General features: G+C 30.9%; 1 protein-coding gene and 1 long non-coding RNA gene across 3 annotated transcripts in view; one reads left to right on the top strand and one right to left on the bottom strand.

The window, feature by feature from the left end:
• Positions 1-144: 144 nt before the first annotated feature.
• Positions 145-1,016, top strand: LOC117173423. Its single transcript, XR_004467176.1, has 3 exons — positions 145-274; positions 421-611; positions 783-1,016. It is a non-coding gene; the product is annotated as an uncharacterized LOC117173423 (long non-coding RNA).
• A 1,739-nt stretch (positions 1,017-2,755) lies between these two features.
• LOC117172922 (N-alpha-acetyltransferase 15, NatA auxiliary subunit) overlaps positions 2,756-23,056 on the bottom strand; it is a 171,089-nt gene continuing 150,788 nt past the window's right edge. Inside the window, exons 9-11 of one of the 2 annotated variants that reach the window (XM_033361218.1) lie at positions 13,536-13,729; positions 13,348-13,456; positions 2,756-6,697 (exon numbers count right to left, since the gene is read on the bottom strand). In XM_033361218.1, coding sequence (XP_033217109.1) covers positions 6,177-6,697; positions 13,348-13,456; positions 13,536-13,729 — 824 coding nt within the window. In that variant the 3' untranslated portion in view covers positions 2,756-6,176. Of the gene's footprint in view, positions 6,698-13,107; positions 13,277-13,347; positions 13,457-13,535; positions 13,730-23,056 lie in introns of those variants that run through there. The other variant, XM_033361219.1, reaches the window with a different exon arrangement.

The following is a 23,056-nucleotide window of genomic DNA, read 5'->3' as shown; positions in this document are numbered from 1 at the left end:
TTCATAAAAATTTTCCAATAAAAAATTTCTTATATTCTTAAACGTAAATTATCTATTAATCCCCAATCTACAGACTCATAAAGTCTCTTTTATTTTTTTTTTATATTCTCAAACAACTTCAATTCTCAGCGCTTTCTAGAACACATCATTGACTAACACATTTTAGTTGACTTTAGAAACACTAGCTTCAGCTTACGATGCACAAGAGGACGGTCTGGTTCACTCTCAGAACCTCTGAACGATTATATATATTTTGACTCATTGGAAAATGTTGGTAAGATAACCTTCTCTTGGCTTTTTCACAACTTTTTCTTATTTTTAACCTCACTTCCATTTTTTCGAACCAACGTATCCTGTACGCATAACAACTTTTTTCATATACAACTAAATTTTAAAAAATTTCTTTTCTCTATTGCACAGATGTTTTATTGTTGTTCATACTTGCAACTAAAATCATAAAAATCGATGTAACTTCATCATTTATCTCACAAAATAGAGGATGATCTACTTTTGTTGATATGTTGTGCCCTCTCCAGCTTACTGAAGATAACCTACAAAATTTTCTACATTGTGCGTCACTCTTATACGTATTCTCACCGGACTTTGTTTAGGTATAACCATTTACTTTTATTATTTTATGTTTTAAACTTTTCCTTCTAACTTTATACCACGTTGATAATTAAAAATTTTTCACTCTTAATCTTTAGATATTAATCGTTTTATTTATATCTTAATTTTGTGAAAATTTGTGTTTTACAATAAAGTTTTGTGTTTTTTAACAGGCTTGATAAGGGACTATATTTTGTCCGAAACTCCGCCAAGTTTTTCAAATTAAAACTCGTGTTTTTTTTTCTTGGACCTTCTAAACCGGAAACTATATATTATATCAACTAAAGGTCGAAACTGAAGAAACAATGGATTTATACAAGATTCTATACAGGATCCTATGTAGGTGGCTATATAGGAACCTATATAAAAATTTTCAGTAGGGATTGGAGCAATGTTCATGAAAAATAGCAGTGTATATAAGTTATTTTTAATTAAAGATTAAATATAGATTAAACTACGATTTAAAATGAATTATTTACCATAAGATTTCTGGTTAATATGTAATTCAAATTCCAATTTCTTCAGAACAGTTCCAAATTGGTGGCGTTGCCGTAGCTAACCCTGTCGAAAATTCCTATATAGAATCCTCTTTAGAATCCTACATAGGAACTTTGCGAGAACCTGTACATGATCCTATGAGAGTTCATATGTGGTTTCTGACGTATGGCTCCTTCAGGGAAAAGTGACAAGGATCTTATGTAGGTTCCTGTACAGTTTCCTGGTCATCGTGAAATGACTGGCATAGGATCTTAACCAAGTATCCAGGTCATCCACACGCGCGGTGCGTATGGGATGCGTATGTGTGGTTCAAGTTCGTCAGGTGACTGCCTAGAAATTAAACATTGTATGATACCTATATTGATTAGCCTCGATGGCTGCGCGTGTTTATGCACTCTTGGTTTATGTTTAGAACCTGTAAAGTCAGCGGTTCGAGGATTCGAATCCTCAGAATTGTGCGAATTTATAAATAAGTATAAATTAAATCACAGCAATTTCACGATGACCAAGAAACTATACAGGAACCTACGTAAGATCCTTGTCATTTTTCCTTAAAGGAGTCATACATCAGAACCCACATAGGAACCCTCATAGCAATATGTGCAGGTTCTTGCAAAGTTTCTATGTAGGATTCAGTACAGGATTCTATATAGGAATTTTCAACAGAGAACAGTAGGTTCGACGAATCGACAAAGAAAAATAAATAGTATTGGATAGGCAGATAGAGAGAGAGAGAGAAATGAAACTGCGCAATAGGCTAAGTGCGTGCTTCCTCACTTGAACTTTTGACGTGAAGTGTTTTGGTGAAAATAGTAATTTGTGTCTGGATACAGCTAGTTCCGATGGCCAATTCGATGGCTCCAATTCGAGTGAGCGACCGAACTTCTGGAATAAATATTTAAGAGAAAGCTCTCCTTTTAAACGAGATGCTCAGCGGTCTGCAAACGTTTAAAGCACGTAAGCAGGTAAAACATTTATTTAACGCATAACAATAAAGTTTATTCCTCATTTTCGTTAAATATTCAGTTGACCCTTGTATCTTTATTAAAAAAAATATTTTTTATTATGCAGTCAAATCAACCAGAAAAGGTGTACACGTCCCTGATTATTTACATCCGGAGCGGAGTTAGTTCCCACCCGCCGTGAGACCCAAAATCGGCGCTATAGATGCTTCACTTTATTTCAAATTTAGAAGAAAAACTACTTGAAATAAAAAGATTTTTAGTGGAAAAAATCTAAATTTTTAATTTTATGTCCATGTAATACTTACCCGACTTCCACAAGTGTTCCTTAGTATGTAATCAAAGTTTTTGCGAAAAATATGTACATATTACATGATCCTAAAATTAAAACTTTTGCAAATGAAAAGATAAATTGCTGACAATAGAATTTTTTATATTTTCAGAAGTTTAGGACAATACAATGGTTCTTTAGTGCAATATCCCCAATTTTCAACTCGATGTTTCAATTCGTGTGAACGTGAGTTGCTGCGAAAGAAATGTCGGTAAGATAGGAATCGAGTAAGTATTACGTGGCTTTGATGACCGGACAACATTTTTTTCTTGTATTTTGCCGGCCACCCTGATAGCATTAAAGAAAAATTCCAGAATAATGCTACAAACAAAAAGTCGTCAAAGAAACAGAACAATTGGTTTAATTTGTGTTTATTCGTCATAACTTATATAAATATTTTTATGCCGTACAGTCACGCATATCGAGAGAAACAACATTCGCACTTATCTCTCACACCAAAAATAAGTCTTGGACCGACGGAAAAATTGATATAGAAAACGAAAGCATGTGATTTTTTCCCAAATTAAGTGAAAACCCGTTCCCTACGATTATGCCTATTATTATATGACTTTCGGAGACTCGGATATAATTATTGACTATATATGTACATATTCCCTCTTCGGCATTTGATGCCGATTCATTAAACGGCAAGAGGTCTCACTTAATTTTAAGATCTTTTAATGACAATAACAGCGGACGTTAACGTTGTCCTACCCTTGTAGATTCGATACTGACACATCGATTCCAAATGACTATAATACACATGATCGATGACTTGATTATTAATTAATAATTATCAATAATCGGCGCAACTACGCGTCCGCATTTCCAAGAAATACATTTTTGTAAACTACTCTGGCAGTGTATTTCATTATTCTATCAATTTCGATTTTTGAAATTTTCATATATAATTAAAATCATGAATAAGGATTAGGGATTAATGGGAAAAATTAAAATCATTAATATTGATTGAATTTTTTTCAAGCATTATAAGATTACCATTCATTCATAGGGGTATGCAAAAACTGCGAAATTCGAAGTTCAAACTAGTTTTTTCGGGTCAGTAGATCGATGTCGAGCGGTTTCGGGTTCTCAAAAGATTGTGGATAATAAATGTAAAATTTGTACTTCAAACTTGTGTTCAGCAATCCGAAACTCCCCTTGGGCACCCACTTACGTAAAAATATGACAATTTATTGAATTTTTCAAAAACTAGATCGCAATCTTGAATCCAAATTGTGGTCTGTAATTCATTGTCAGCAACCCGTAACCCCTCTTATTACGAAGTGTCATGGAAATTTTGCTTACTTGTTCAATCAATCATGAATATTTTGAAATTAAAAAGGTTCTCGAACCCACACTTGAGTAGCTCGAATCAACTTGGCTTAGTTTAATTTTTTGCACACCTCTATTAACCGACAAGTTCGAAAATTCTTATCGAAATAGCAACCTTTTTTACTAACAGGTGAAACAGAATTAGTTTCTTAACAATTACTTTTTTATTGATGTTTTCTTTTTATTCAGACATTTTTGTTTCAATATTATTTCTTTAATAACGCATAATATAACATGTTTCATCGGTGCCAAATATTTACATATAGAATGTGATCGACAATAGGTACAAATGAGAGGAAGTGCGTTTCTAATATTTCGAGCCTATACAGCCGTTTGTGAAATAAATAATACACTTACGATAGTTTACAAAAAAAAGGTGACAAAAAAATCGTAAGAATCTGACATAATTTAAAAATCATAAGGGAAAGTGGTAGCACGGACAATCTGCGATAATTGCCTTTGATTTGTTTTTTACAGTCAGTATCATTTCAAAGAAATGATAATATCGTAAGAGTAATTTTTTTAAATTGTGTGAATAATATCGTTAAATCGTTACTTATCTTATGTGGCGTAATTTGAATACTATTTCCTACAAATCGAGGGTCAAAGTTTTGATAATCACGTGTTAGTGGTAACATTTACATTCCCCTTGCAGAAAACTTAGCGATGCCCGATGATGTATGCGATATGAGTTTGTAAATCATATTTGGTGAGAGAGAGGGGGGGGGGCAGAGAGATAGGGCGAGAGAGAGAGAGAGTTGGTCGAAGTGGAAGATCAGGAATAGAGCGAAAGGATCAAATAAATTTCGATCGATGGTTTTAATTCGCCAAATGAGATTACGAGTATTCATTTAAAAATACGGAATCCAATTTTGATCTTACCTTCTACTTCATTGAAAAAAAGTGAGAAATTTCTAACTTAATTTCATTTAAATTCGAATTCTTTTAAATGATAAAAACATAACCACATACAATATTTCGTAGAAAAAATTGAATTTTGTCTCCATTGAAAAAACACGAGCAATATACGAAGCACGAAGTGTATTTTACAGTTACGTTCGACATAAAATTGCTACTTCAAATAAAAAGTAAATTTCGTTTCTCAGTTAAAATTATAATTTACAATAAGTAACTTACAACTAAAATGTGAAATGAAAAATTAAAGATACTGTTTACACAACTAAATCTTTATTTCTATTCCATGAAATTTAAGTTTTAAGTACTAGGTCAATATTGACATTACACAAAAATGATACATTCAAGATTGAGTATTAAAATCTTTCTTCAGTGGTTTGCTTTCTCTGAGATAATTCTAGATGATAGCGCGCCATTTTCTTTTTTATTTATATCTCACTTCGTATATTACACATATTTTTCCTATCAAGAAAGAAAAAAGGTTCGCAAGGTTGTTATAAGCTCCTTTTCCACAATACCTGAAATTTATTTGTCGAACCCAAAAATGGAGGGAAAAAACTCAACGAGTTTGAGCGTCTTACGTCCGGAAGTACAGTGAAAGAGGAAAACGCTGGAGGGTTTCATTGTCGAATTAGAAAATGTAGGCACAACTATTTTTTTAATAATCCAATATCATTAATTCACGGAAACGCGTGATTTTACAGCTACAATTTTTACGTGATTTAAGGTCTGGGACTCTGTAATTTAAAAGCATAGAATTCAACACCTGAGACTGAAGGGGCGTGGCCTAATGTCTGAAACTTCGAGACGTATGCTTTAAAAAGCAAGGGTTCCAAGATCGCAGTTCTCGCGCCAAAGCGTAATAAAATCAAGTAGTAGTGCCGTGAATTAACATCCCGAAATTACTCTCCGTGTCGAAAGAAAAGTTATTTTAATTCTTCCTTCAAACTTGTATTGAACCACTTTATCATTTTTATACTGCAAAAATATTGAATCAAAATCATGGCGACCTAAGTCCAGTTACCCTATTATGTCGTCCATATTGTATATTCGACGGAGGCGCACTCTATATTTGAGATCCTCTTTGGCCTACAAATAATTGTGGTATCTATGTTTTCTCATTCGACATAGTCTTTGTAAGAGTTACTAATAAAACTCGACAAGGTTCTAAAAAAAGAAAACTTCATTCAGCGACGGTACAAATGTGGTGTTCAACGATATTTCCTTCGCAAACTCTACACGGTAGAGACCTGCTTGACGTTAACAAGGTCGTAAGTGTACAAAACCACACAGAAGCGCTTAACACGCATGTATACAAGTCTTGTTTCGCCATATATAATATTTTACACAACGCACAATGTACACTAAGTCCACTCAGTCCCTTCGTGTCCATCCACGAGAACGTTCGCTCGCGTTGATAAAAACAACCGATACCATCGATCAATTAAAAATTGTTACTCTTTCCCCTTCGAGCGTTCTCTCAACCCTTGATTCGCCTAGCTAGATCCCAAATTCGTGTGCTAGGATCAGTTCTTGATAGAGTTTTCCTTCTCCTGGTGATTGACGGTCACTTTGGCCTCTGGAACCTCATGTAGACGAAATGCGGTCGCGTAGGGGAAGCGATAATGGCTCTTAGATCTGAAGTCAGCTACCGTTGACTCGCAGGAGCCGAAATCGCCGGTGCAAAGAGCCTCGAGCACCCTCGTGCAAATTTCTAGGGTGACGCCTTCGAGGTCCTCGATATTAGTTATGAGAGAGAGAGCCTTTGATTGAGCACTGGGATCTAAAAGATAGATCATCCGCGCGCCCTGGAAGAGGTGTGGCAGAGACTTGCTGTTCTTCTTCAAGTACTGCGCGTTCAGGTTCTCCGCACTGGAACTCGAGAATATTCCACTAGTCTGGCGTTTCACGACCTCAGCCACGGCGCCTTCTAAGGGTGATGCGTTTGTGTGTTGCAGGAAGCGTACGAGACATGTGTGCAGCTCTGGGTTGTTTGGATCCAAGCGATATGCGCGGTTTATCGACCGCAACATTAATAGCGTTCGACCTATAAAAATACATTGTTATCATTTGCGTATATATATATATTCCAATTCTGTTTACATTTATGTCCCCCAGAAATCAGTCTAAGGCCATTTGAAGGTAACCTCCGACACTTGACTGAAAGCGAGAGTTTGGTATATTATATAAAATTGTTTAGTTTTTACATGAAGTCATTTAAGATTGAATAATTTCAAAGCGAAAGTATTAATGCACAAACAAATTTAAATTCGAATATCAAGAGACGAGTTCAAGTTTAGTTTGTCCAAAACGGCCCTCTCAAATTGAATCCCAATGCTTTGGAAATTTTAAATATATTTGAATATATATATGTACAATGTCGCAACCGCTCCCGCCCTACTCTCTTGTGAAACTGCGTCAGCCAGCAGTTCTAGGAATGAATTCAGGGGAATACAAAAAATTATTGAATTATTAAAAATTTTTTAATTAAAAAACAAAATGTAATCCAAAAACGTCCATTGACTTCGTTTAAATTGGAATTAAGTTAGGGAGATTTCAGGAAAATGAGAAGACAATAAAATTCATAAAAATTCAAGATGAATTTAAAAAATAAAATAAAAAATATGAAAAAATGCATTAAATTTAAAGGTTTTAAGATGAATGATATAGAAAAATTTTAATCCATTGGATTGGGTGGAAGTGAGTGAATTTAGAAGAATTCAATTGAATTCATCGAATACCTTAACATTCTTTAAAACCATTGATATCCTCGGTAATCTTAAAAAGTCCCTGGCAATCTTAAAAACATCTTAAAACCTCCATAAGTCCTGTAAAATCATTCCATATCGTCTGAAATTCTAGAAAATTTGTTAAAAAACCGCATGAAAACCGTTTCAAAAATCCCTTAAAATCCTTGGTAATCCCTTGATTTTTTATGATTTTTTTGAAAATCTCTTTAAATATATTAATATGCCCTAAAATCATTTAAATCCTTTGGAATAACATCAAATTATTGAAATCTATTTAAAATCCCTTAGTATCTTTTAAAATACCCTAAAATATATCTAATATTTTGAAATATTACGAAATACTTTGAAACTTTCTAGGGTTCTTGAAAATTCCTTGGAATCTTTTAAAATGCCCTACGATATTTCAAATCCTTTAAAATCTCTTGAAATCATCGTTAATTTGATACCGTGAGTTCATTTATTGGAAGAAAAGTGACTAAAGCTATATTTTTATTAACAAAAGGGCCTATAGCGACTGGGGCAGCCCTGATTATTCTTTTACAGTAACTTAAAGTACTTTAGAGAAAAATTCCCTGGCTTTCGTAATTTTTTCACAATTCTTGACTTCCTGACTCAGGGTGGTCGTTTTAATGGCATAAATCTTTCCCGGTTGGCAAACATTTTTCACCGTCCATGAATTAAAACATTCGAACTGTAAAGTTAAAAATTTGTCGTTTAAAGTAATAAAAACTGAGCTGTAATAAATCATTTTAAACAACTTTAAGCTAAAAATATTGAAAATGGAACGATTAGATTTTTGTTATAGACTCAACGCTTCTTAAATTAGAAGTTAATTAATTTCATTTTAAATACATAGTTTAAAAATCCTTAAAAAGATTCAAAATTTGATTTTAAAATCTTGAAACTTTTACATGTTGATTTACATTTATTAAAATATAAAATTATTTTTGAAAATTTTTCAGAACTTATAAACATCGTTTAAAATTATTCGAATTCCTCCTCAATTTTTGTTTACATCCTGCAAAATTAAAATTATTTCCTGATAATCTTGCAGATTCAGTTTTGACATTTTCGGAAATCTTTTTAAATATTCTCTTAAAAATTAATTTTACAAAATAAAGTCACTTTCATTTTTCCTAGGAATCTCGAGAAAATGTTTTTTATTCCATTGATCCCTTTTATAATTCTTAAAAAGCTTCTACATTTTGTGTTCGAAATCTGCAAGAATCTACATTTTGTTTTAAATCATACCGTGGACTATTTGCACCGGAATTTCGTTACGAATAGCCGAACTTTGTCGATATGTCGTATAATAAATGTATAATGAATATCAAATAATTTAAGCGAAGTGTTTACGTATATCTGTCATAGCCCAATAGCCGACTAAGTCGATTAGATGACTAACTGACCAGTAGACTAATCAACGCTTAATGACCGACTGTATATACCTGCACCTGTTCACGTTCGTCTAGTGGACTTCCAGTCACTGATTTTCTTTCAAGGTAATTAGAAATAAAATTAGTCTTCAGAAACATCACAGAAAAAGTTTTTTAAAAAGTAATTGTTTTTTATCTTTCGTTTTATTTATGTTCATTTCTTATAGCAAGATGAACCCTGGTGAAAAAGTGAATTACATAATAAACTAGCTTCAAAAAAAGCTATTTCATGTGAAAACTCGATAATTATAATTAAGCAAACTAAACGAAATATGTGATAAAAACGTGTTAATTTTATACTGACAATTCTTTATAGTTCAAAAACGAAGGTTAATTTTATTTTCGCTCATATTTTTTATAAAATGACAGTACATAATTTTAAAACATTTTTGAAATTCGTATTACTTGTCGTAGCTGTATGTCATTGAAAATACCGAAGTTCCGTAATTTTAATAAACCAAATTGAATTTTCTTCCTTAAAAACGAATAAATAATAGTCATTACTATATCATTAATATAGACTAAACTAAACCACTGTTGCTCAAAAGGCCTAGGATATGGCTGTCTGCTATTGGGTACAGCCACGGAAACGGCCTGGCGCAATCTGTTACCAAAAAGTGACAATTTCTTAGGGATGAATTCCACTTATTTAGATGCGATTGAAAATAAATAAATTTATACTGAAAAAAGAGTTTAATTAACAGATAATGGGAGTGCCTGCAGGAAAGCTGATAAAATCTTGAGTTCGGGACACAAACTTTTGCTCAAGTTTATTAAACGGTTTGGTCGGAGATGTGTTTTAAATTTCTCTTGTCAATAACAGACCTCCTATCGGATTACAAATATTACATAAAGTATTTCAATACTCTTGTTTTTTGAAAAAGAAATGCTAAGAGATTTGGAATAATTATTGTGGTAATTAAGGCAGTAATATTATATTTATACGATTTAATATTTTTGTAAACGTAATGCTAGTTGTGAGATTTTGAGGTTAGAAAGTTTAATTAACTCATAATATTTATGGAGTACATTTTATTTTAATTTGAATTTCATGAAGTACAATTTGTGAAAAAATATTGTTTAAACAAATTTAAGGTTGTTGAAAATAAGTAATAATTTATTACTTTAACGATTGGTGAACAATTGAAAATAAATTTTTGTCACTTAACGATAATACAGTAATATTTTTGTAAAAAATATATAATTCTGTGAAAAAAATTTATTTGAATAAATGAAATTTGTTTAAACAATGAAACATAAATTAACCAATGGTGGTCAATTTTCGACTGAAGAAATATGAATAATTATTCATTTGAAAATTTGAGAAAAAATTATTTGAACAAATTCAATTTGTTTAAATAATTAAAAATTACTAAATCAATGTTAATAAATATTTCATTACACTAACAGTAATAATTTTTAAGAAAAAACGTAATTTCGAAAGAAAAATTATTTAAACAAATTAAATTTGTTGAAATAATTGAAAATGAATTAATCAACGTTAAACATATTCTTAATTTGCTCTATTTCAAGCATAGGGATATTCTAGTGTGCAAATTACACAATTCCGGACAAAAATTCGATTTATTTTCATGCCTGTGGCACATTTTGATTTTTAAGTTCCTAAAGTTTGAGTAAATGTTTACTGAAACCTTAAAAATACATAGTATCTATAATAGTAAATTTACAAAATAGCAATACTTATCAAAAGGAAAATTTTAAGCAAACCTACATGTCATTATTTATTTGAATTTTTCACAGTGAGTGTTCCGTATCTCATTTCTAATTTATAAATATTTTTAACAAAAAGAAAAATGTTAGGAAATTTATCATTTTAAGTCTCTAATTCTTCTCTTTTTATTACAATATATTTGTTATTTAATAAACATCTATAATTTAACGTCGTATTAGGAAGAACTGACAGGCGCTAGTCTGTTAACGCTGCACTGAATTTAGATTATTCCCTTTACTTTCACTTCTGCACCCTTACCACATGAATTACTGCTAAACTTTTTCCCTTATTCAATGTTTCAAGATTAAAATCGATAGAATGATTTATAGCTTAAAATCCTATTCTAATTAAAATATACATCATCAATCCGCTTGTTGACATTCTACCGGCAATTTTTATGGTTATGTTCATAACCAACAACTAAACTAGAACGCGTTTAGCTGGAACGAAAAGACCATTTTTCCACAAATCTGTCAAATGCAGTCCCGTCCAAGTAAATGACGTTCGCCATCTTTGATATGCATTATACAGTTTTCTACAATTTTCTACGTATATGACGTCGTTTTTATGTATTATACGTAGAAAACCTTGAGTGACATGTCACAACCCATCTCTGAATACAAGTCGCCGTGAAGCAATTATAAAAGTTCAGGCTAAGATTGATTAATTTTTAATGTACAAAATTAAACTTCGTTAACTCAAATTACGGGACTTCAATATTATCCATGACATACGACTACGATAAGTAATACGAATTTAAAAAAAAAATCCTTTCAAAATATTGACTGTCAATTATTTATAAATAATATTAGCAAAAATGGAATGAACGTTCGATTTTGAACTATACAGAATTGTTAGCATAAATCAACAATTATATTAAGTATTTTTTATAGTTTGCTTAATTATAATTATCTAGTTATCACCTGAAAAAGCTAGTTTATTGTGTAATGCACTTTTTCACAAGTGCACACCTTGTTATAAGAAATGAACATAAATAAAACGAAAGATTAAGAAAACAATTACGTTTTTTAAACTTTTTATGTGGTGTTTCTGAAGATTGTAATTTTATTTCCAATTATCTTCAATAAAAAAGCAGTGAAAAAACACAATAGTCTTTTGTACTTTTCCTTGTCCATTTTAAGAATCAGAGAATTTTTTATTTAAGAATTCCTTACTAACAAAGTTCGTTTCAAATAACGATATAAATTAAATTACGAATGGCTTAAAATTTATAATAAGAACTCTTCATTATTTTTTACTCAAAATATTTCGATAAAAACCAATTAAAAATCTCAATCCTTAAAATATATGATAACCATATGCATAGTAGTCTACCCGGGTGAAATGCTCTACTATAGCCGCTCGTTAAAGTATAGATCAATTTTAAAAATCATTATAATTTACATTCACATTTGATCAACTAAAAAGGTTTTTTTAAATAAAAAATTGTCAATTTCGAACGCTTTTAACTTTTTTATTTTTTATTGAGAGAGATGAAAATGCAACTGATGACGTACTTAAAAAACTGCTGAAATTAAGCTGAGTAAGATTTTTTTCTACAAATTTGTAAAATTTCCGGTCAAGAAATAAATTCACTGTCATTTCCCGGTTTTCCTCTGTCTGATAAAATTTCCGGTTTTCCGGTCCAGCGGCCAACCTGCTGACTAACAAAATTTTGTTGACGTTCTAAATTTTTCCTGACCTTCGACCATCCGTTATTAAAACCACTTTCTATTAGTAATCATTTTTGTTTTTAGCATTTCAATCGCTATTGAAAGTTACATTTTTAAGTCAAAACAAGGAGTTTTTAGAAGACAGTTACAGCTTTAACAAAAAAGTGAATATTCAACCAAACATATGACTTTCCTACCATAAGAAGATAAATTTTCAATGAATGGTCAAATCATCAACCTGAAAATTATAATTTTTAACCGAAACTATAATTATTTCAAAAAAGTTGAACTTTTAACAACAAAATTAATGGTCAACAAACATTTGCATCCACAACTAAATTGTTAAACTTTCGATAAGAAATATACATTTTTAACAAAATATTTTAAGTTTTAAGCAATGAACTGAACAAAAATGTTCATTTGGAACGACGAAGGATAAATTTTCGACCAAAAAAGTGGAGTTTTGGAACTAAAAAGATTACTTTTTAACAAAAAAGATAAATTTTTATCAAAATAGGTTCATTTTTAACCAAGGAAGACAAATTTTAAGTGACCTAGTAGAATTAGAAAAAAAAAGATTAAACTAAAAACAGTTGCATTTTAAACCAAATACTTATATTTTCAAGATAAAAAGTCGAATACTTTAGAAAACCCTTGACTTTTAAACCCGCAAAAACGAATTTTTAAAAACAACAGAAAGTTTTCAATCAAGAAAGATAATTTATTAACCAAATAGTTGAATTTTCAAACATATACGTAATTAATTTTTAATCGAAAAGTTGTATTTACAACCAAATAGAATGAAAATTATTCTATTTTAATGTAAAATTAAATCAAATCTTAAGCTTAGAGGTAAATTAGCAGCTATACAGCATTGAAGGAGTAGCAATTGCAACGCTTTATTTAAATGCTTGTGCAATTAGATAAGAGTTTAACTGAAAGTTAAGAAAATTTTGGAATACTTCTAAGACGAATTTGGCAATTCAGTCCTAACAATATTTTCGAAAATTCATAATGCCTCTGGAACCTTTATATCTGCAAATGAATGAAATTTCAATATGACTGTCTAAAAACTGTGTACATATTTAAATGAATATTGATAGTACCTTTTCGAATGTAGATTTCAAATGCCATTAGATGCGTCTCTATTCTATCAGATGCCAACTCTTGCAAGGGTTGCAAAAATTTTATGGCTTGTTCTAAAGGATCTTCCGACTGAAAAAATCAAGCAGATTATAATTAATGTTTCCGCTGCATTCAATAACGCAGAATATAGAATTTTTACGAAACTCACCCTTTCTAATTTTTCAGGAATAAGTTCATCTAGCGTAGGTTGTTCGAGATCGGGATCAGCTTGTTGCCGAGACTTATTGTGTTGTTCCCTCTTCTCTTGAGCTTGAGCAGCCTGCTGCCTTTCCAGCTCCGCCTTCCTACGCTGCTTTCTCTGCTTATTCCTGAACTTCTTTAACTCGGATGGTGGCAAATTTTCTAAAAAAAAAAAAAAATATATTTAATTTTATTATTCACTTCAACAACATTAAATTGAATATAAATAAATTTGTCACTTAATGATCTTAAAATAATTGCTTTAACATAGAGCGGTCTTTAATAAAATTAACTGAAATATTAAAGTTTTAATTTCGTTTCATTCTTATAGTGAATTAAATTTCTTTTGCTTAGGATGATTTTTTCTTCACAATTTAACATTTTTTGTTTTCATTTTTTGTTTTATAATTAGCAAGGTGTTAAAAATTTGTAGGCACCAATTTGCAAGTATTTTTTGGATGAAGTCCCGAAAAGTTCTTACCACCTGAAGTTTTCGCAAAATATACTAGTTGGAACATTATCCCATTTTACTCGAAAAATAATGGATTTATGCCATAAGTTTGCAAAATAAAAAACGGATTTTTTCAAGGACTAGTACTTTTATTCGAGACTTTTTTCTTTCAAACAAATATTTATCGAAATACAGTAAAAAAATGAAGAAAAAAACAATGTTTGTTGGTGTTTTGACCTTGAATATCAAATTTTCGGGTATTTCCACTATGATTTTCGTAATTAGCTAATCAAAATACGTGGGTATACCTAGTTTCAAATCAATTGCAGGTAAGTACTTTTCGGAACAGCACCCCTTTCTTTTACACCTGCTATGCAATTTTAATTCTACATCCGATCACATGAAAGCTTAAGTAGGGTTACGAAAATTAGAGATAAATCGTATCACGTGTTAGAAAGCGCCTTGCTCCAATGGAATGCGCTTGGGAACCGGGCATCCACGTATCGCTCGGAAACGAACTGTTGCCACTTCTCTCTCTCTCTCTCTCTCTCTCTCTATGTTGCTTTAATTCCCTGACTTGGCGAGTTTAATTGATTTCGAGCTGATTCAATCGTGACATACGAACCATTTTTTCTTCTTTCCATAATTTCCATACCGGGACCCATTATTTAGTAGGTATTATTTTTTGCGCTTTTCGTCCTCTGTTACGTTAATTATGACTGCACGAGCAACAACCAAGGTTTTTAGTGTCGTGCAATATCTAATTGTTAGCGACTTCCACCACGGGATGTAATTACAAAGCATTTTAGAGAAGTTTCGTTTAACTCGTGTCAATTCATTTTAGTTTATTGCAAAATTAATTTCGTTGAGTAACTTTTGCAACAAAATGTCTCAGCCATTAAAATTAGAAAAAGTAAAGCTTTTAAAGCTGAAAATTGTTTAATTTAAAGTAACCATCGATTGGACTCATTTCAAACTTAGCCATTTTAAGTTCTTCTTCTTGCATCAGTTAAAATTTAAAAGTTAACAAAATTTGTGATTATCTTTATATAAAACATTAAACATGGTAAAATATAAAACAGAAGCTTGGAATATTTTTCAGATTGAAATGTTAAATCTAAAAAATATTTAACAGATTGAAATTAAATTTCACATGTTAAAAATTCTGAAAACTCAAAATGTCTTGTCATGTACATGTTCCAAACTAAAAATTTAAAATGAAAACCTGATGAATAATGTTTACATCGGTTTTAAAATAAATATTCGAGATTGACAGATATCACTTATATTTTATATTGAGTTGAAAAAAATAAAAATCAAGCGCAGAGTTACATATTTTAGAGCTGAATATTTTAAAAGTCACTTCAAAGTCGAACTTCATTGACGAAATTCCCTGAATTTTCCCTGACTAATTGTTCATTTTCCCTATCAATATTTCAAGGTCAAAACTAATCTTCAAACATTTATAATAAAGAATCTTTTATAAATGAATTAAAACAATTTTAAGTTTATTATTTTCATGGCCGCCACAGCCTAATTTAATTGAAAAAGTTAAAAAGACCGATTTTAACCGAAAAGTGATTAATTTCTAATCCATAAACTGACTAAAAGTAACTAATGTTCTTTTGAATTTAAAAGAAACATAATTCGATTCATAGACTTCAATAAAATTCAATTTGAACTCGAAAGAATTCAAATGAATTAGAAAAACAATTTCATTGATTCCGATAAAATTGGATTGAATTTAGACAAATTTAAGGAAAATGGGAAGAATTCAACGAAATCCATAAATTTTGAAGTCAAGGAAATTCAAAAGAATGCCTAAGAATTCCAGCTGAATTTAAACGACTTCAAGGTGAATTGAAGAAAAATATTAAAATTAGAAATATTGCATTTTCAACAAAATAATTGAATTTTCAAATAAAAAGTAAAAATTTACAACCAAGAGGTACCTTTTCAACAAGACATGGGGTTTCAAGCTCAAAACTCGAATATTGTCGACAACAGTTGCCTTCTAACGCCGAAAAGATGAATTTTTAACAAAAAAATTAATTTTCAACTAAGAAATATTAATTTTCAATAGAACAGTTAGATGCTTCTAAGCACATGTCAGAAATAAATAATTCAGATTGAAATTGTTTATTTAACAGTAGTTATTTTAAGGTTTAGTTTTTCCTTTTGTTTTTTTTTTATTTAATCCTAATGATCAAGACCTCATTTTATTCTTCGAAGGATTCTCTAAATTTCTATTTGTGTTAATTTTATTTCAAAAAATTAATTGAGAAATCATACAGTTATTATTGTTATAAACAATCATAGTTTAAGTTTTAATTAACACCACCCAAATAGAATTATAAAGAATCCTTCAAAGAATAAAATGAGGCCTTGATCATTAGGATTAAATAAGAATTGTAACCTTTCCCTAAAGAGATAGGAAACTTAACCTTTAAATAACTACTGTTAAATAAACAATTTTAACCTGAATTATTTTTTTCTGAAGAGTGCTTGAAAGCCTCCATCAAGATTTGAAGAAATTAATAATAGATCCTTTTTTTTGTCGATTTTATAAATAATTTTAAAGATAGGAAACTTTTGACACTGATTGTAAGTAGTATACATACCTGAAGACAAAATCTTTATTATTTTAGGAAAAAGCCGAGAGAACCTTACGCTGATAAAATCGATAATTTTTTAAGTACTAACTATTTGCTTAAAAATGTATGCATTTTTTGAAAAAACCGTCTTTTCTGTTAGAAAATTAATCTTGGTTGAAAATTCAACAAATTCAACTTTTTTGTTAAAAATACATTTGTTTGGTTGAAAATTAATCCGTTTTGATTAAAGATTTTTTATTTGAAATGAAAATCCTTTCTTAGTTAAAATATCAAGTATTATTTTTTGTTGAGAACTCATATTTTGTTGTTGAAACTTCAACAACTTTCTTAATTCATAAGAAATTGAGGGTTGAGGCCATTTTTCTGCATGTTGTGATTCATTGAGAATGCAGAAAAGGGGACGATTCTTGGAAGTAGGGGAAAATAAGGAATTTTTGGAAAAAAGGGAAAGAGTGTGAAGTCTTTGCTAATAATTCGATGGATAAAATACTATGAGTGGGACATTATTATTTCTGAGGTAGTAATTCACTTCAAAAATGTAAATTGAGTCGTGGAAATGACAAACCATTGTTCGGAAAGATATGTTTGTTTTTTCGAACGAGACTTGGGCGTTATTATGATGACTGAGAGAAAAAAAGGAAAGAACAAAAGAACTGGATTAGGCATGATCGACGCACCTACTATAATCGAGGGATGTAGTTATCGATTTGCATGGATACTTTAAGCTGCACGTTGGCAAACCGCCTGTTGCTCCACATTCCTATATGAATGCACTCGTAGAGCAAGGTTTTCCTTTATCAAGGATCAAAAAATTCTCAAGGATTCTTGCACACAAATATCTTATTAAATAGAAACCGTTACCAGATATCTCACGATGGAAAATAAATTTCTAATTCTCGAGAAAACTTGCTCATTTCACGATGAAAAAAGTAATTACGGCAGAATCGGGCGCAGAAGTTAGAAGTTCAGGGAGCCCACTGCACAGTCAGACAAAAGAGAAATATGCTTTAATCCAAAAATGTTCCAGAGGTCTTCTTAAGATCTCTTTTTTGCTTTTTGCATAATTACCTATATAAAAAATGTAGGACCACACAAACGTTTCTCAGTTCACCTTATTTAATTTCGCAAAATTTCAACTCGGTATCGCATTTAGTGTTAACGTAAGTTGGATTTGAAAAATATGAGAAAAATGTTAAAGGTTACGCACAAGGGGGCCGTTCAAAATTGATCCTGCTTGAACCCTCAGGATATCACAAATATGACCCCCACCCCCCTTTAGTCAAAAGAAGGGAAATAGGGTGCTTCCTCAAGAAATTAGAGAAATAAATTCTTCTAAATAAAAGTAATGTATAGGTACCATATTGAATTCAATATGCAAACGCTTAAGTTTCCAAATCAAAATATATTACAATTTCAACCAAACAATTATATTTTGAACCAAAAAAATTATATTTTAAACAATCAAAAGATTCCTTTTCTACCAAAAAAGAATGAATTTTAAACGAAAGAGTTGAGTTTTCAAGCTAAAAATTCAAATACTTTAGAAAAGAGTTGACTTTTGAAATAAACCTCAAAAAGATGAATTTTTAGTTGAAATTTCACGCAAAAGAGACGAATTTTAACCAAATAGTTGAATTTGAAACCTAAAAAGATCAATTTTAAATTAAATGATCGAATTTTTAAACACAAATTTCATCCAAAAACCAAACATTTTCGAACTAAGTAGTTGAATTTCCAAACTAAAAACTCCACTGATTTACAAAACACTTTCCTTCTAAACCGGAAAATATGAATTTGCAACAAAAAGGTAAATCTTCAATCAAGAAAAATGAATTTTTAAACAAAGAGTTGCATTGATAATAGATTTTATGCTTTGACGATGATTCATTTTGATAAAAAGAGATATTTCGGGTTTCACTCGTGTAAAAAACTACGAATTGTTTGCCGACGTTTCGTGAACATTGCAGTTCGCATCTTCAGGGCTGAACTGAAACTGAGGTATCAGGTCATGATGTTCTTAGGTGTACTTTCTACGATGCCTGTGATTGGCCAGAGCGCCCCACCGTGGGGACTGGTCGAACTTGATTAGCCAATCAAGTCTTTTTTGAAAAATCCGGGAGAACGGAAAGCGAAATCGGATTGGTCTTATATCCATTATCCCTATTGATGTTATTAGGGTGTTTTAAGATTTCTATTGCTTCTCTATGTTTTCTTGGAAATTTATTGTGTCCAAGAAAACATCGAGAAGCAATTGAAATCTCAAAACACCCTAATAATATCAATAGGGACAATGGATATAATACCAATCCGATTTGGCTTTTAGTTCTCCCGGATTTTTAAAAAAAGACTTGATTGTCTAATCAAGTTCAACCAGTCCCCATGGTGGGGCGCTCTGGCCAATCACAGGCATCGTAGAAAGTATACCTAAGAACATCATGACCTGATACCTCAGTTTCAGGTTAGCCCTGAATATGTGAACTGCAATGTTCACGAAACGTCGGTAAAGAATTCGTAGTTTTTTACACGAGTGAAACCCGAAATATCTCTTTTTATCAAAGAGTTGCATTTACAACCAAATAGTTTCAATTTAAAGCAAAAACGAAAACTTGACAACAAATTGGCTGAATTTTGAACCAAATATCTGAATTTTAAACCTACGAAGATTAACTTTCACCATATGGTAGAATTTTTAAATAAAAAAGATCAAACATCAACCAAAAACTGTTGCATTTTCAAAAACCTTGTTTAATTCTTTAAAAAAGTTAAATTATCAACAAAATATTTTAATTAGAAAAAAATTAAACGCTTAATAAAATAGATGAAAAAAAATAATAAAATATAAATAAAAAAAAAACAAAATAATAGAATTTTAAACGAAAATGATGCATCTTTAACAAAAACAAAATTAATTTTTGACAAGAAAGTTGACCTTTCAACCATCTATTTGAAATATAATTTCAAATAAAAAACAGTTGAATTGAACAATACATATAAATTCTCAATGAAAAATACAACAGTTGATACATCTTAATCAAGAAAGATTTTAAATGCATGTAAATAAAAACACAGTTGAATTTTCCACCCGAAAATATCAATTTTCAACCAAAAATTTAATTTTTTACCAACTAGTTGAATTTTCTACGAAAAGAAAATTCAAACTAAAAAGACGAATTTTCAACAGAACAGTTGAATTTTAAAATAAAGACGATCAATTTTTAACAAGTTCCAATTTCAATCAAGAAGCTGAATTTTGAATCAAGAATATTAAGGTTCTACAAAAAGACGAATTTAGAACAAAATAAATCAATTTTCAACCAAATGGTTGAATTTTCAACTAAAAACAATCAATTTTAAATCAACAATCCAATCGTTAAATGTTCAGTTAAAAAAATCAACTTTAAACCAAACAAGAAAAAATTTTCAAGAAAATAGTTCAATTTTGAACGAATAAAAATATTTGAACAAGTAGTTCAACTTTCAATGAAGCAACTGGATTTTTAACTAAAAAATATGAATTCTCAATGAACAATTGAATAGTTCAATTTTTATTTATAAACGATAAATTTTCCGCCGGATATGAAATAGTTCAAGCTTCCGTTAAAAAAGTTAATTTTTAACCAAACAAAAAACGAATGTTCAGCAAAATAGTAGTTACATTTTAAAACAAAGGGATAGATCTTCAAATAATAATATGCATTTTTAATAAAGTAGTTCAACTTTGAACCAAGAAGTTGAAATTTCAATCAAGAAAATTAATTTTCTACCAAAAAAGACGAATTAACAACAAAACACATACATTTTCAACAATTTTGTTGAATTTTGAACCAAAAATACAATAGTCGATTTTTCAGCTTAACAAAAAAGTAACTTGTAGCGTAAAATAGTACATTATGTAACAAGGGGTGAAAGGAGCAGATTTTTGCCGCGGTTGGGTTTACTGCAGTAAATTACCCGAGGGAAAAATCTACTTTCATCTCGTGTTGCATATAGCATTTTGTTCCACTCTCGATCGTGGTCACCTTTTGACCCTGAAAAGCGGGTCCGACGCATTTTCCTATAGCTTTGTCCGCGCCTCGAATTCTGATCGACTAATTTTTACTTTCGCCCCGCAAATTCCACTTTCACCGCGCAAATTTTACTTTCACCTCGCTAGTTTTACTTTCTTCCCGCTAACTTTACTTTCGCCCCGCAAATTTTACTTTCACCCCGCAGATGCGGTTCGCAGGAAATATATGCTACTTTCGCACCTATTTTCAGGGGCAAATGGTGGCAATTTCGGTCGAGTGTGGAATAAAAGTTGAATTCTCTTTTATTAGGTTCTATTAATTTAGACCATTTTAAGCGAATAAAACGAGGAGAGGAGGAAGTTTCTAGGTGACAGGTAGAAAAGAGGAATTCTTTAAAAGAGAGGAAACTGGAAAAGAGTGTAAAGTCCGTATTTAGATGTTTTACTTGTAGAATAAAATCTTTAATTCTCATTTTTGCAACCATTTAAAAAAAATCTTTATTTACATTTATACTTTCCATATGTGATGTCACATTCTGCGTCAATCTCTCTCCCTCCTATTTCACAAAAGTTCACAAAACCTGTCCCCCCCCCTCTCAGCCCTGGCAGTGTGACGTAACTTTTTAACGACCCCTAGGAGACCGAGGAAATAATTTGTTATTTAAGGTCATATGATGAGTGGGTCACGTGACCAGATTCTTACCTTACGGACACATATTTAAGATCAGACCTACCTTTCTTAGTGCTTTTTATTTAGTATCCTAAATTTTTAACTCGATGTGGTGCTTCGTGTGAAAATAAGTTAGGAAATAAAAAAAGTGACGGTACGGTAGGAATCTGGTCAAGTGACCCACTCGACACAAGGCCCTAAAGTACAAAATTCCAAAATAAAATAAATTTTTGTACAAACTTACGCTACATGACCCATATATTAATGTTTCCTCCAGACTAAAAAGAATTAGTCTATTTACATTTGATGGATAGAAATTACGCTTCTTTTTTTGGAAAATATTTATTACTTGGTCAAAAAGACGGAAACAGGTTTTTATAAATAAATATAGTACAATAAAAACCTCAATATTAAAGCAATATCTGAGCGATTGACTACTTTATCTAATCCTACGTCATTTCACAACGAGACAATAAATACAGTCATATTTTTCACATTTGCGTAAATCATTCGAGATTTATACATGTGAAAGGGATCCTAATAAATTGATTGTGATTACATTTCTGAAAAAAATCGAACATGTTTTTCGAAACGAGGTCTTAAAAAATCCGATTTGATTAAAGGAAGTCTGACAATGAAAAGGTTATCATAGGCAGTGTCGCACTTATAATAATTATACTGTTCAACTTTGTAGTGGAACTAGTCAAGGTCGACGACACCCACGCGTTATGCGTTTGTGTAACAGTTATCGCATTCTGAAATTAAAAAGCAACCAGAGAAGCACCTATTTTAATTTTTTTAATTTGTATCTAAATATGTGAGGTGCGCCAAAGAAAGGGGGCTTACTCTGAAAAGTGAGATTTTTCAGGGAGAGTCGTCGAAGTCGATTTGATAGACGCAACTCTTAGGAGATTATCCGATTATCAGCAAAAATAACGCTCGGAAACTTTTGTCGATGGTTTCATTAAAAAGAGCAACTCAAAAACTATCGAAATGTGTAAAAATCTCGATTTCAATTTTTTTTAGAGTACCCTTTCTTCGGCGTACGTTACATATACAGTTTTTTGTGAGAAATATTATTGTAGTTATTATTGCATCTAAAAACATGAAATTTCTACGGAGATGAATTTTCAACCCAAAAAGATCAATTTTCAAACAAGAAAGAATTTTTTAATCTTGAGTGAAAAAATGTCAACCACATTGTTAAATTTACAAGCAAAAAGGACCAATTTTTTCTGAAACCCTTGATTTTTTATTAAACAACTCAAAATTTTAATTTTAGAAAGTCAAACTTTTATGCAAAAAGGATCAATTTTAACAAAACTATTGAATTTTCCAAAAAATAATAAAAATTTTAACCAAAAAGAGGAATTCTCGATCAAAAATGCAATATTAGACCTTTTAATTTTAAAAAATATGGCCGCTGCGCGGACACATCCTCATTTCACGCGGCGCCCGGAGCCAAGTTTGAGCGCGCTTATGGCGCGCACGCACGTACACCCTCGGGCTTCGCGCTCGTTTTCGTACGTTTAATGCGTTCACTTTAACCACATTTTTTTTAAAATCATAAATATTGTAACTTAAATCGAAAACTGTGATTTTAATTTATGAGGCATTAGTCATAAATTGAAAATAAAATTGTTTTTTTTTTGTGTAAGATTGATACTAATTATTAATAAAGTAACCAAACTTTTCTTCAATTTTATTAAATTCGTTATTTTATCCGAATCAGACTTAATGTTAATGG

Source organism: Belonocnema kinseyi, chromosome 5 (genome assembly GCF_010883055.1).
Source record: "Belonocnema kinseyi isolate 2016_QV_RU_SX_M_011 chromosome 5, B_treatae_v1, whole genome shotgun sequence".
Lineage (NCBI taxonomy): Eukaryota > Metazoa > Arthropoda > Insecta > Hymenoptera > Cynipidae > Belonocnema > Belonocnema kinseyi.
The sequence above is the reverse complement of the archived record's forward strand: the minus strand, read 5'-3'. Positions and strand labels throughout refer to the sequence as shown.